The sequence below is a fragment of the Pagrus major genome, chromosome 12, assembly GCF_040436345.1.
Source record: "Pagrus major chromosome 12, Pma_NU_1.0".
NCBI classification, from domain to species: domain Eukaryota; kingdom Metazoa; phylum Chordata; class Actinopteri; order Spariformes; family Sparidae; genus Pagrus; species Pagrus major.
This window is the reverse complement of record NC_133226.1, coordinates 2,481,496-2,495,464: the sequence shown is the minus strand read 5'-3', so window position 1 is coordinate 2,495,464 and position 13,969 is coordinate 2,481,496. Positions and strand designations below refer to the sequence as shown.

The window sequence follows — 13,969 nt, the reverse complement described above, 5'->3', positions numbered from 1 at the left end:
GTTTTCCTCAGAATAGCAACTACCAACCGCACAGGATACAACATGAGTTTTTTCATTTATTTAGTCTATAATAGAAATGAGAAAGTAGACAGAAATGGTGCCAGGCTGCTAGCCTGACTTCGATCGCCAGGCAGCAATAATTTTCCATGAGTCTTGAGTCTTTTGCGGAAGATGGCGAGCTATTCTGCTGTCCTGACATTGGTCGGGAGTTCGTTCCACCACTAGGGCGCCAGAACAGAGAAGAGTCGCGACTTCGCTGAGTGGCCTTTGTTTGCTCTCAACGATGGCGGTACCAGCCGACCAGCTGATGTAGTGGAGCGCAGTGCTCGCATTGGGGCCTGTGGTCTGACCAGTGTTTGGAGGTAGATTGGTGCAGTTCCGTCAACGGCCTTGAAGGCCAGCACCATGGTCTTGAATCTGATGCGGGCCGCAACAGGAAGCCAGTGGAGGTCACGGAGGAGGGGGGTCACATGGGAGAATTTGGGTAGATTGAAAAGAAGGCGTGCTGCAGCGTTCTGGATACGTTGCAAGGGTTTAGTCGCAGAGGCTGGGAGTCCAGCCAAGAGAGAGTTGCAGTAGTCCAGGCAGGAAATGACCAGCGATTGGACCAGGAGTTGCATTGCGTCCTTTGTGAGGAAAGACCGGATCCTGCGGATGTTGTAGAGGGCAAATCTGCAGGATCGGGCCACTGCGGTGATGTTGGAAGAGCAGGATAGTCCGTCGTCGAGGATCACACCCAGGTTTCTTGCAATATAGAGACTATTAAATCATTTTCTTTCCTTTGCAGTCAATTTCATCATGTTTAAATGTACTGCGCTACACAGGGAGAGGGAGAGGGGGTTCCTGGTGTTTCACATGATGTATGATAATGATTTTAAAAACAAAATCATGAATGGCACTTTTGCAAGTTACACAGGTGCTCCTACTTATAGTCGCACTGCCTCCAAAGATAATGCAAAATGCAAGTAAATGTTTGCAGTCTGAAGCCCTGATAGCATCAGATAAAAACAAAAATCGTGTCTATTGTCAGTTAAACTATTGGTTTTAAACACTTCTTTGCTTAATATATCTGCCAGATTCCTTCACTTCAATCTGGCAACTTCTATATCAACATGCTGGTGGAAGTTTAAATTAGAATATGATTCTGTGCAGGATATGGTACATCTACTAGGGTTGGGCGATAAGTTAAAAATTTCCAACCAGCCACCGTCAGCCCATCAACTGGCGGTTGCCGATATATTCGGCAGTTGTGTGTGTGGCGGAGAAAAAAAAAAAAAGAGGGGGGATGTTGCATTCATGTGATGTCGGAAAAAATCTAAAAATGACTTTCAGAATGGGATAATTCACATGAACGCCACCTCATGTCAGAAAAACAACTCAGCAACTCGGATCTTCCGACACCACATGAATGCAGCAAAAAAGTTTAGCGTGCTTTGCGGGCACAGGGGGCGAGGTCTCAGGCTACTGCAATGGAGGAACAGCTCATTGTGAAAAAGAACACAAAATCCCCTATTTGGGATTATTTTGGATTTAGACCTGACGCAACCAGCAAGCCCAAAGACACAAATCAGGTAATTTGCCGTCTATGCAAACGAGTGGTGCCAGCAAAAGATTCTAACACCACCAATTTGCACGAGCATTTACGAATACATCATCCTGAAGAGCATGCCAAGATAACACCGAGAGAGGCGGCTCCCTTGGAGCAAACAGGTGGGAGATCAGGATAACATACCTGTCCTATTATAACTTTTTTTGATGTAGTTCTCAAATATGGTTTATGAATTAACGTTACTTTCAGCTCCGCCATTTTGTGAAAGACTCGTCAGAAATCCTGTGTGAAGCTGCCAGTTCCAATACGTGCACACTTTGAATTGTGCTCTACATAGTAATTATGAACTATATGTACCGTGTTGAATCCTGTGGAGGCAGACCGTTAATTAAGCAAAATAAAATGACGAAAATCACCCAAAAAAAATCGCCGAAAATGAAACCAACGGTGATGGACTCAGCCGATGGGCGATATATTCGTCCAGTCGCCCAAGCCTTACAGCTACCATACTGAAGCAACTACAAAGCAGGGTGAGTTCATGTAACTCATCTAGCTTACTTCAGATCAGTTTCTATGATGTCACGTACTTTGTAGCTTCATTAATTGTGCCCTGAATGCGCCTTAAAGCAAATGTAAATTCCTCCATCTTATGAAGCCACTGTTCTGCATTCCATCAAACTGAAATGTTAAGTGATCCCTTTCCTCTCACCTTGACCAGAAAGAATGACACTCCGTAGGTTTTCAGAGACCTGGCCAGCTTCACATAGCTGACTTTGGCCTCAATCTCTGTCATGTTCTGACAGTTTTTGTGTGCCTGCAGAAACACATGAAACAATCAATCAAAGGAGTAGATTAATTCAATGTTGCATGTTGTATTTGTTGCATCTCTGATTCTCTGCTAAAGTTCCAACCAAGGGTAAACACTAAACATCTCTGTGCAGTGTGACACAGTAGTCCAGTTCTTACCTGGAAGATCTTTCTCTCTCCTTTGTTCTTGATGTACTCTTTGGGAAGGAACTCCTTTAAGCTAAAGAGGAAAGAGTTCAAATAGAATCAGAAATCTCAAATAATAATGAATATATGCAAAAGAACTGGACTGAACAGTGAACAGTGAATATGAATATGAAAGCAGCAGCGCTTACTCTAAGAATCCAGTCTTGTGTTTGGTCTCATTGTGGTCTCCAAACTGAATCTGACACTGATAGCCAGCAAACTCACAGGCCTTGTCAAAGGAGACTGGATGAGATCCATTCAAAATGTCATCACGGGCCTGTCCACACACACAGACAGACAGACATAGAGACAGAGAGACAGTGAGACAAATCCTCAGAATAGTATCCACCATCAATCAGGAGAACAACTGAAAACTACTTTTATGAAAACAGCATCAGTATCAAAACCATCTAAGGATTGCTACTGGTCCCACCTGTTACTTGGTTACTATATATTCTCCTATTGAAAGAAACATAAAATAACATCTTTTTAAAAAGGTAAACAAAGATAGTGTCAGCATTCATGTTCCATGTAAATCATATTGATCCTATGTATGAATGAAGGAGTATCCAAACAATATATACAGTACATGTGCATTGTATAAACATTCTCACCATCTGTGGAGTTCATTGTAAAAAGACTGTGGTGTGTTACGCACATACAGAAGGAGATTTATCTGTCTATAGTGTATAAGTGCTGTATTCTTTTAATTAATGTATAAAATTCATTTATTCATTCAGTTATATTAGTTGTGATTAGGTTGCAATGACCCTAATTGCCTGGTTATCCACCTAGAACAGCCTCTAGGCCATAGCTCGACGATCTCATTCTTTCAGTCACTACCCATAGCTCATGACCATATGTGATGGTTGGAATGTAGATTGACTGTTAAATTGAAAGCTTTGCCTTCCACCTCAGCTCCCTCTTCAGCCCAATGGTCCTGTGCAACGGCTGCATGACTGGACGCACTCACACTAGGCAATTTGTACCATGCCCAAGCACGTTTGACCCCCAAAGTCCAGTTTGTTTGACTAGTGCGAGCGCTCCGTACCGTCACGGTACAGTTGCTCAAGCACAAGCCTGGGTGCGCAAAGTGGATATGAAGTATAATCATGTGTATTATGCCGCCTTGCATAATCAAGAAATCCAGGAATGTGAGAGGGCCGTCTAAGACCAAAACGACACAAAATCAGCTCACTCTCACTGCTTGGGTTTACCAGGTCTGTCCAGCAGCATCCCCGCCATCCTATCTAACTCATCATGGGTGGTGGCTCTGGTATCAATTACACTTATGAACCACTTCTTGTGTGAACATGGTGTTTGTTTTGGCCAATCCATGACTAGTACAGAAGTCTGTTAACAAAGCACCATTCAAGTTCAGATCAGGCAGGCAGGTATCATTGCCCGAGTCAGCCCCAGAAGTACTACAAAGTTCCTTGAAAGAATCCTTTCCAGGACACCACCCAGGGATTCCAAGAAGGCCAAACTGCTGTTCAGTGCGTAAGCACATACAACAGTCAGACCCCCAACCAGCACTTTGCGTAGAGGTGAGCCCAACTATATCTAGTTGGTACCACTCAACCCCACACACCAGCTCTGGTTCTTTCCCTATGAGAGGTGTGACGTTCCACATTTCGAGGAACAGTCTGCAATGCCAGGATTGAGAATGCCCAGGTCCCCAACCTTTGCTTGCCACGGTGCACATTTCATTCAGTTCCAATGACTGTCCCTATGGGTGGTGGGCCCACTCATGGTGGCTCAATGTTGTTTATTTGGCTGTGAGGAAAACCAATTATTGCGTGTATGAAATTAGTTTGTGTACCTGTACATAGAGCAGGTTTAGCTGGACGGGGTCTCTGGAGTCCACGTTCTGGTCTGAGTAGAAGAACTTCCTCCTAAGCAGCAACATTTCTGTCTCTTCCACACCCTGTTCCCTCAGCGTCCTGCCATGGTCCAACCAGTTCACTGAGGAAAAACATCAACCAAATAAACTGATGTAGTAGTGATTTCTGTATCTGTGTACTCTCTGTAAAATGTGTTGACAGACAAGAGACAGGCGCTTTTAAGAAATGTGGTTAAAGATGGTTGATCAGTGCTGCAGGCTTTGCTATTTGTCAGGCATGTGTGTTTACTGGCCATATAAAATAAACACAATATAGCTTTTATATTAGCTTTACTTGTATGCTATTTTTGAATAACCTCTTACCATCCTAACAGGTCATTACTATGTAGCCGATTCGGTTTCTAGTCTGTCACAGATGGTGACTCATTAATGATGTCAGCACAGTATTCCTAACATATCACCACAATCAATAAAGTTGAATCTTCAAACACATATGGGAGACCCCGACTTCCAGTGAAACCATGAAAATGGGTTGTTGTTGGTCACTTTCATCATGTTACCCCTGTGAAACTACAGGCCATGAATTAAGTGTGTTAAAGACAGTTAGTGTGAAGACTTGTGCTTGTCATACATTCATCATCTGTGTGGAGCTTCTGCTTCAGCTTCTCCATCTTCTTGTCATCTCTCAGCAGAGTCTTGTCTCTTTTCAGGGTGCCTGTGGTCTCCTCCTTCTTCTCCTCACCAGTGTCTCGCACCAGGGAGTACTCATCATAGTTTGTAATGCCTAATCCACAAACAGATTCAGGTTACTACATTTGCTTTCACTTTAACATGGCACAAGCACAAGTTGAGGATTATTTATATTAATAGCAGCTTTCATAACAAATGACCAGTAAACCAGCATCAATAGAACATCAATATATAGTGGTGATGTACTGATGGACAGACAAATAGAATGTCATTAGGGAAGAAATCAGTTAGAAGGCAGAAATAATTCCATCTGAACATCAGTTGTCCAGGTGAAGTGTGAGCTGTGTGTGACAAAGCTGACCTATTCTCGCACAGATGGTCATGAGCATGTCACTGACAATCTTGGAGTCATCAACCATGACAGTCTTCACTGTGCCGTCTAGCATGCGAATCTTCAGAGGTCTCTGCTTCTTTTTGTACTCCAGAGTGTCCTGTAAGACAGAGGACACAAGTCAGGAGCTCTGTGTTACTAGATGTCAACATTCCTGACAGATGTTCAGACTTGATCATTCATGATACTCTGAAATCCTCTGAACAATCCAGAACTAATTCTGATATTCACAGAAGTTAACTTTTCTAGTCTCAAGAGCACAAGCAGTGCTGTTACAGTTTGGTATTTTGTTCTGACCCAACACTGGCTTTGCCTGTCACAGAGGGTGGGAGGAGTGGCACAATCAGGTGAGAGGTTTGTTCAAATGAGGCAGCAGTGTCTAAGACTTTGTAGTGAGAATAGACTCTGGCACATTTTGGTGATTTTATCAAGAAGAGCAAGCTACATTTTTGTGCAAAAAAACTAAATTAATAAATTAGATAAATAATTTTAATCAAACACTAATCAGCCAAAACATGTGTTTAAATCAGCATCAGAAATAACATTTGATTGCATGAACAGAAGGAATGTCATTAAATCAGTCTGCATTTATCTTTAAATAAAGATGAGAGCTTCTAACAGTATCTGTTGTCCACTGCTCTATACTGTATGAGAAGACAACACACATACAGTACATACAACCAAACTAGCAGAGGTGATTGAGTATCTATCACTCTGTGCAGGCCGTTGCACTTTACAGGTGTGAGTGCACACCTGTACTTGCAGCTGTCTACTAGTGATCGGTTGACTCAGGATGGTTGACAATCAGGTCTGAACAGGGCCTATGTGACATAGCACCACCTCTAGCTAGGGGGCCCATCTTCCACCTAGATGAAAGTATGGCCACCTCGCTGTCTGATATATGGATATGTGGAAGCACAAGCAGGTCATGCATAACAAACATGAGCATAAGAAGACAGCATTTGCTGGATATTTTTTAAAGAGATGAACAGCATTTCAACATTTGTAAGAGTGAAACCACCAGAAACTTTAATGAGACAAGGGTCAGTACAAAGCTAAGAGGGGAGAGAGGCTAAGAGGGTCAAGACGCAGTGGATTAAATGTATATTTGATGGAAATGGCCCTACAACAACTGAAAACCTACTGAATTGTGTGTGTGTTTTTCTCCCCAACAGCTTTGTTGACTTAACAAATTGAGGATGTGTGAATTTTACTAATGACTGCACTATCATCACTATTTGTAGGTAGACTGTTGAATTAGGCTTGTGTGTGTGTGTGTGTGTGTGTGTGTGTGTGTGCGTGCGTGTTGCTGCTGTGTGTAAATTTACTTAATAGGCATGCTCTGGAGATGATGATATAGCTACTGTATGTGCGATAAAGAAACAGTCAACTGCAGGAATTAATTTGCTTGGCAACTGTTTGTAACTTTGATTAGCAACCAGCAGTTAGCTTGCTAACACCATACAAAGACAGTTACAAAACTGTAACTTACTTGGCCTGCTGGACAGTGAGGCGAAGGCTAATACGGATCATATTCCTTTTCTAACATGTGCGAGGGTGAAGTCTTTGGTTAAGCAGTGGTTCTTGGGGTGATAGTCTAGGTAAAAGTGAAGCTAACTGGAAGCTAAAAACACCAGTGGAGTTGACCTGAGAAATGATGAGCGGTGCTGGCTCAGGCCTGTGTGAGCTGACAAATCAGGACAGATCGGGCCTTCCTGGATGTGGGCCTTAAGGAGAACTGGGTTTAATCGAAGTGTTTCAGACAGAGGGTGAATATGGAGCAATGGACAGCATGAGAAAAGTGCTGTGTTTTTTTTCAAGAATTAAAGCATGTAAACCTATTCTTGAGACGTGAAAAGTACGGATATGAACCTGAACATTAGCATAAAATGTCTCTATAGAAGTTTAAGTATTTGTTGCATTCAGTGCTGTGTAGAGTGTGTGCTAGAGTGACTTACCCCATTCCTCAACATGTAGTAGTCCAGGGCCTTTCCTGCCTCGAGCCAGATGCCTTTCTTTGGGTCTTCATCAGACAGAAATAACCCATAGTCATTGGCTGCAAAGGGAAACAGAAATACTGAGTGAGGCACTGCAAGTGTGTTTCTTGGCATACAACAGCATGTGGCTATTCTGCCACTAAGGAGCTATTATTATCTCAAGTACTTGTGCTGGATGTGACTTATGTGCACTTTCTTTTTGTCCATGTTAATCAGGTCAGTGGGTCGCTGGATAATCAGCATCTGTTTCAACACATACATCTGCTTCAAACATATCATGTTACACATTTCAAAATGTGACCACTTTTCTTGAGAGTGCAAGACCAGACAAGCGGACCGCTTATTATGCTGAAGAGTAGAAACAAGCTGTTGAATTAGGCAGAGGCAGAGATACTGACTTTGTCTTTGGGATGTAAAATGACTTGCAGGTTCGAACAAGCAATGGAGAGAGCTGCTGTCGAAACCGCTTGTGTAATAAGACATAACTCTGCATGCACACCAGCTGATTTGTCTGTGTAGCAGGGAGTTGACAGCTTTGAGCGATGTTTTCAACTGCAGAACATCTTAAGAGCCTGTAATCAGCTAGACAAAGGTAGCAAGGCCGCAATTCATCTACTGTTAGACATTCTTTCCTGCATTCCACTCCATGGTCCTGGGCTTGCTTTGTACCAATTTTACACCAAGAGCAATATTAGCTCAAACCTCCACATGCTCACCACCTTATGGAAATTATTGTATTTTGTGAGTTGACACATTGGACTGCATACATCTTGTCTTAACAGTTATTTACATATGATGAGAATGTTGCTTGCAATGATCCCATGTGATTATGGTACTGCTCATTTACTGTAACCCCTGGGCCTGAAATGCTCATACTGACCTAGATCAGGTATTATCATCATCAACAAACTGTTACTGATGCCTTTGAAAGGACATACATCCCTAGTGTTTTAGGTTGCTAAACCTTACTCATTTATTCCAAATAGTGTTGTCAAAAATATCAAAATACCGAAAAATATCCATACTAAATATTGGAAACTATTGCAATACTCATTTTCCACAGTATCAATACTGATACCAGCTGTGCTTTCTCACTCTTCATTCTCTTATCTCCATCAGTGAGTTGCCACACACACAGATGCAGTGTGCACATAGCTAGCCTTCTCCCACTCTTATGACTATGGTCAGAAGTATAGTGCCTTAAATGCTGTTGTGCTTAACACACAGAACACAAGGCTTTTTATATTTATATTTTAATACAAATCTGAAATTTTATGCCCTCAATGTTAAGTAATTTTTTTCCCATTGTATCAATATTTTTCAAGGTATCATATCGATTTAGAAATGCACTCCCAAGGGGTAAGAGTTTGTGTGCCCTACACAAAACTCTTGAGGACAAAGTTAACAAATCTCAATTACAACAATTTATTCTGGACATGCTAAGATTGGGGCCTAGCTCTTGGAGGCTACCTTTTAACCTTTGTATATTCAACATTTGTAGAAACCTATGGCTTTGTTTTACATGCTGAGTATTGGTGTCCTGCTTCCATTCTCCACTATCCTTTACCATCAGTTGAGAATAGTTTGAAAGGTTTCCTCAAAACACATACAAATTACATACCTACAAATGTGAGGAGTACAAACCTGCTTCTCAATCTCAGTCTCTGTAACATTGTCCATAACAAGCAACCGAAGGGCTTGGATAAGGGTACGATTATGCTAGATTATGTCCAACATCGTCAGGAGGCAAAACATAGTTATGGTTATGGTTAGCTTTGGAACAGCCACGCTCAAAGGTGGATTAAAACAAAGCTTTAATACATACGTACATCCATGGGACAAACAGATAAACGAATAAAGAAATATCTTCATGTTTATTGTTTGATGAATTAAAAAGAAGGTCCAAATAGTTAAGGATTTGTTGTAGACAGCATTTCACAAAGTTTCTCTTAATTCCACAATGGAAGCTTTTCAACCATCTGAAAAGCAGTTCCAATGAAGTATACTAGCGCCTTAAAAAGTCTTGAACCCTTATCTGTGTGTGCATGCATGTTTGTGTCTGTGTGTGGAAGGAGAAAGAAGGAGAAAGAACTCACGCTGGCCAAGCTGTGCCTCAGGAACTCTCTCCCTGATGATACGGCAGGCATCGTACACCATGGTGGAGGGCTCAAACTGCATGGTCTTCACCACGTTCCCCACACCGATCTTAAGTGACAGGGCCACCATGATTGCTGCTCTACACCTCCACCCAACTCACACCTGAGTGATTAAAGATACATTTATTCAAGTAGTTAGTCAAGAAAAATCAGTTGTATAGCCCATTATCATATACATTTTGTGAGCATTAACAGTTCTGACCTAACCCAAACGCACCTAACACTGGTGCAAAGACCAGGAAAAACCTTTAGAAGAGGAAGTGACCTTTTTTTCTGTTCAAAATTAGCATGTCTGTTTCTGTTGAAACTGAAAGTTTGGTTTAGCCAAATTCTTTGGCCCCTTCTAAATATATAATGTATATATGTATATATATATATATATATATATATATATATATATATATATATATATATATATTAGAGCCCGACCGATATATCGGCTGGCTGATATTATCGGTCGATATTAGGCATTTTCCAAACTATCGGTATCGGCATTTATAATGGCCGATAAATGAATATTTAAAAAATAAAATAAAAACGGACGAAACACCCTTCAACCATGCTATGAGTGTTGGCGTTGCATAGTTTGTCCACTAGAGGACACTCTACAACGTCCCTGTTGGCAACACTCGTGTTTAGAACGCCATAAACCCTACAACCAGATGATCCAGCCAGAGTGGGGCAGAGCGAACCAGTTATCCACGACTGAGATCATCGGTGAAGCGTGTTCATGGCAAGTTGGCAACTGTCACGAGAAATACATTGCTTGAATAACAATTAAAAGAACATCCCCATCAGTTCTCAGTCCATGTCTAGTGTTGCTGCTGTTACATGTAAGCCGAGAGTGAAACGGAATTAGCTAGTAATTTTGATGTTCCTCTGTTCTGTTGTGACAATAAAACAAACAAGTGTATTTTTAAACTGCATTGTCATATTATTTCAGTGAGGACTCATAAATAACTACAAATAACTAATATTATGGAAATGTAAATGTAGTGTATGTTTTGTTAGGAGTTTCTGGATATTTTTTTTATATATATCGGCCGATGTATCGGAATATCGGATTTTTAAATCACCAAATATTTGTATCGGTATCTGCCTTAAAAATCCTTTATCGGTCGGGCTCTAATGTATGTGTATGTGTATATATATATACATATATATATACACAAGTATGGGCTAATCCCACCTATAAACAGGTTTGGGCAGATTATTACAAAATGGATTGCAATATAACCAGAAGTATTTAAAGAGGGCTATCATAGCAATTTGATGTAATAATAAGATCATGGGGCCTTGCTCAGAAAAAGCCGAGATGAAGAAGTCAACTGTCACTAATGCAAAAAGTTGATTGTTCAAGTTTGGATTTGATGATGTCAGAAATGAGTTTGGACAAGTTAGAAATTGTGAAGTAATAAATGCTTATTGAGCAAAGGAAGAAAGAATGTATTTTTTGTCCAGACACAGGGAACAAGATGACATCATCTAGCATACAAAAAAAACAAGCCACTCCAAGTTGTAATTTGTACTATTTCCTGAATCAAATTAAAAACAAGATAAATAGGTATCATATAGATGGAAAACCTTGAAGTCAACACAGTACAAATATCTACCTCTAACTACCTAAATAAAACCACTGAATGTAATATTCAAGTTACTAAAAAGTAAAAAAAAAAAAAAAACTAATATTTATATGTGTTTTTTTTATGTTGGCAATTCATATTAATACTTAATTTAAATGTCTTCAAATTATGTCTTCAAACATGTTTGTTTTTTTTGGCTCTGAAGCTATATTTAGCTAGATCTGTGGCATTCAATTTTATATGCAGGGCAAACTTGGAGTTACAATACATTTATACTACACAAGAATCAACAATTGGTTGCAACAAAGTGTAAACTAGTGGAGATAAATTAGTAAAAATGCGAGATTCTTTTGAGGTTAAAATAATCATGATTTACCTAGGGTTTACTGAATTTTCAGGACAAATTTCAACCCAATCCAGCTGTAGAGGTGCTGGTAGGTAGATTTTGTTACTTTTGAACAGAATCAAGTTAGCCCTTTGTCCCTTAAGAGATGCTAAAAAGAGATGTCAAAAAATGTCAATCCTTAAACTTTTAAGCCAACATGGAGTCTTAAAAGTGTATTTATGATGGCTTATGTTTGCATGCCAAAAGATCGATCTCCCTGACCAGTAAACAAACTGATGAAGAAGCTCTGGAAAAAGCTAACGTGTAGGCCTTTAAGGTGGAATAGTAATCTTAGTTTCTCTTAAAGCTTTCACACTTGTTTGGATATTCAGTAAAAAGTAAAAAAAGAAAAACCTACTCGCTTTGATTATTGGGAGCCAAGTTTCCATTAATGTCCCTGAAAATCTATAATTTGGCACTCTGCTAAATGAAGTTCAGTAAAGGGAAGTACATCCAAACACTTCCATCTTTTTGCGAACTCATCTTTACTGAGGGGATTTCAACATCGTTTCTTGTCAGTCAGTTTAGAGTGTGAAGCTGAGTTTAAAATGAGGAACACCAGTTATTTTTAAACTTACAAGAAACCAGATGACTGTGAGAAACCCAGTTTCTCTCAGTCACAGTCATAATCATGCAGAGAGGCAACTCTGCAACTAACACTACATGTTTATATCACCTGCAAGATAATTATTAAATATGAAGTCGACCAGACTGTCCAGTCAACCCAGTTGATCATTATTTAAAGGGACATTTTAAACAAATACTGTGAAATAAAACATCCTAGTCAGTTTTTTGTGGGCTGCCTAGGATGGACAACATGGGATTCAGTGAGCCATTCAGATTTTGGCCTCCTTGTTTTGTAAGGAGGGGGCTCATGTAAATAATACCACCAACAATCTGAGGATCCCCAGCCACAGCTACCTCTGCAGAGGTCCGCCATTGTTCTTCTCATCAGCACCTGACCGTCAGCGCTAGCATTATGTTGAATGTAAGAGTAAGCACAGCTACTGTGTTGTTGGCTGCACAGCCCAGCACACTTTTACAAGGGACAACCACGGTTCAACATTTGTAAGCGTGAAACCACAGGATATATTTAATAAGACGAGGGCTAGTACAAAGCCAAGAACAAGAGCTGCTCTGTTGTTGGCCTCAAGAATCAACACAACATTCTTTGTCTACTCCCATCTGAAGATGTCAAGACCCAGTGTATTCATTTTATTTTTGATGGATATATGAAGAAAGTGTCCGCAAAACAACTGGAAGACTAATTTGTACTACATGTGTGTTTTTACTCAATACTTCTGCAGTAACTTTTCAAGCTTGAGGATGCGTGGATTTTACTATGGACTGCATTATCAACTAGAATTACTGCATTGCAGTTATATGCTTTTGCACAGCAGTTACGTTGCTGTTCCAATGCCACAGCCCAAAGCCCACAGCCCACAGCCCAAAATGCCACACTACCGAACAAGCCCAGAGACACTGCAGCTACGACAGCCAGATGTGGGGGGGGTTTTTACTCTGGCAACCACGGCTCACAGTCCAATCACAGCTCCACCGCTGGCTAATCGTTTTAAACAACTGCAAGAAAAACACAAGCACAGCAGTGGAGCTGATGCAGCTGACTGTGAGCAGTAGTTGCCCCACTAAACTCATCACCACGACTGGCTGTCGCAGCTGCAGTGTCTCTGGGCTCGTTAGGTAACATTAGAGCGGACAGGCTGGGTGGTGGAGCAGTGGTAGGGCAGCCCAGCGGCAGCACGCCTGTCCACTCTACCTAACAAGCCCAGAGGCACTTCAGAGCGGCTTCAGAGGATCACACCTGGGATGTTATTAAGATGGCTGCTGAGTGGCAAGGCTTGCCTAAAAGGACCTTCATAATATTCTTTTTCTTTTTTTTTAAGGAAAACTAAACAAATATTACATTATTTAGAAAGAGTTTATTTTAAAAAAGTACCCCTCTAGATTACTCCTTCTCTTTGAGGTTGCTGTCAGTCTCAAAAAGGGTGGGCCCTGCCTTAAAGAGACAGTAATTAAACAGAGCATCCCAGACAGAAGGTGAATACAGTCTTACAGCAATGGACAGTATGAGAGGGGTCATGTGTTTTATGAGCATAAGAGCATGTAAACCTATTCTAGTAGTAATCCAAAATAAAATACTGAACCTGATAATTAGCATAATATTACTCCTTTAAAGTATAGTGGCTAACACACTGCAAACTATGGCTGAACCACGCACATCCATGAGTCCCCAAATTGAGCCTTGTGTGTCACTGTACACAAAGCAACAGAGGATAACAACATAACAACGCATAACATTTTTACAAATACACTTTATCTCAAAAGTGGAAAAAGAGAAGAGTGAAATATTATGAGTTATGT

General features: G+C 40.8%; 1 protein-coding gene across 1 annotated transcript in view; it reads right to left on the bottom strand.

Annotated features, from left to right (window-relative positions):
• The window catches only part of tln1 (talin 1), a 93,026-nt gene that overhangs the window by 61,487 nt on the left and 17,570 nt on the right, over positions 1 to 13,969 (bottom strand). Inside the window, exons 3-10 of the mRNA XM_073478713.1 lie at positions 9,560 to 9,722; positions 7,425 to 7,522; positions 5,437 to 5,566; positions 5,017 to 5,169; positions 4,365 to 4,507; positions 2,692 to 2,819; positions 2,516 to 2,576; positions 2,259 to 2,363 (exon numbers count right to left, since the gene is read on the bottom strand). Coding sequence (XP_073334814.1) covers positions 2,259 to 2,363; positions 2,516 to 2,576; positions 2,692 to 2,819; positions 4,365 to 4,507; positions 5,017 to 5,169; positions 5,437 to 5,566; positions 7,425 to 7,522; positions 9,560 to 9,689 — 948 coding nt within the window. The 5' untranslated portion in view covers positions 9,690 to 9,722. The remainder of the gene's footprint in view (positions 1 to 2,258; positions 2,364 to 2,515; positions 2,577 to 2,691; positions 2,820 to 4,364; positions 4,508 to 5,016; positions 5,170 to 5,436; positions 5,567 to 7,424; positions 7,523 to 9,559; positions 9,723 to 13,969) is intronic.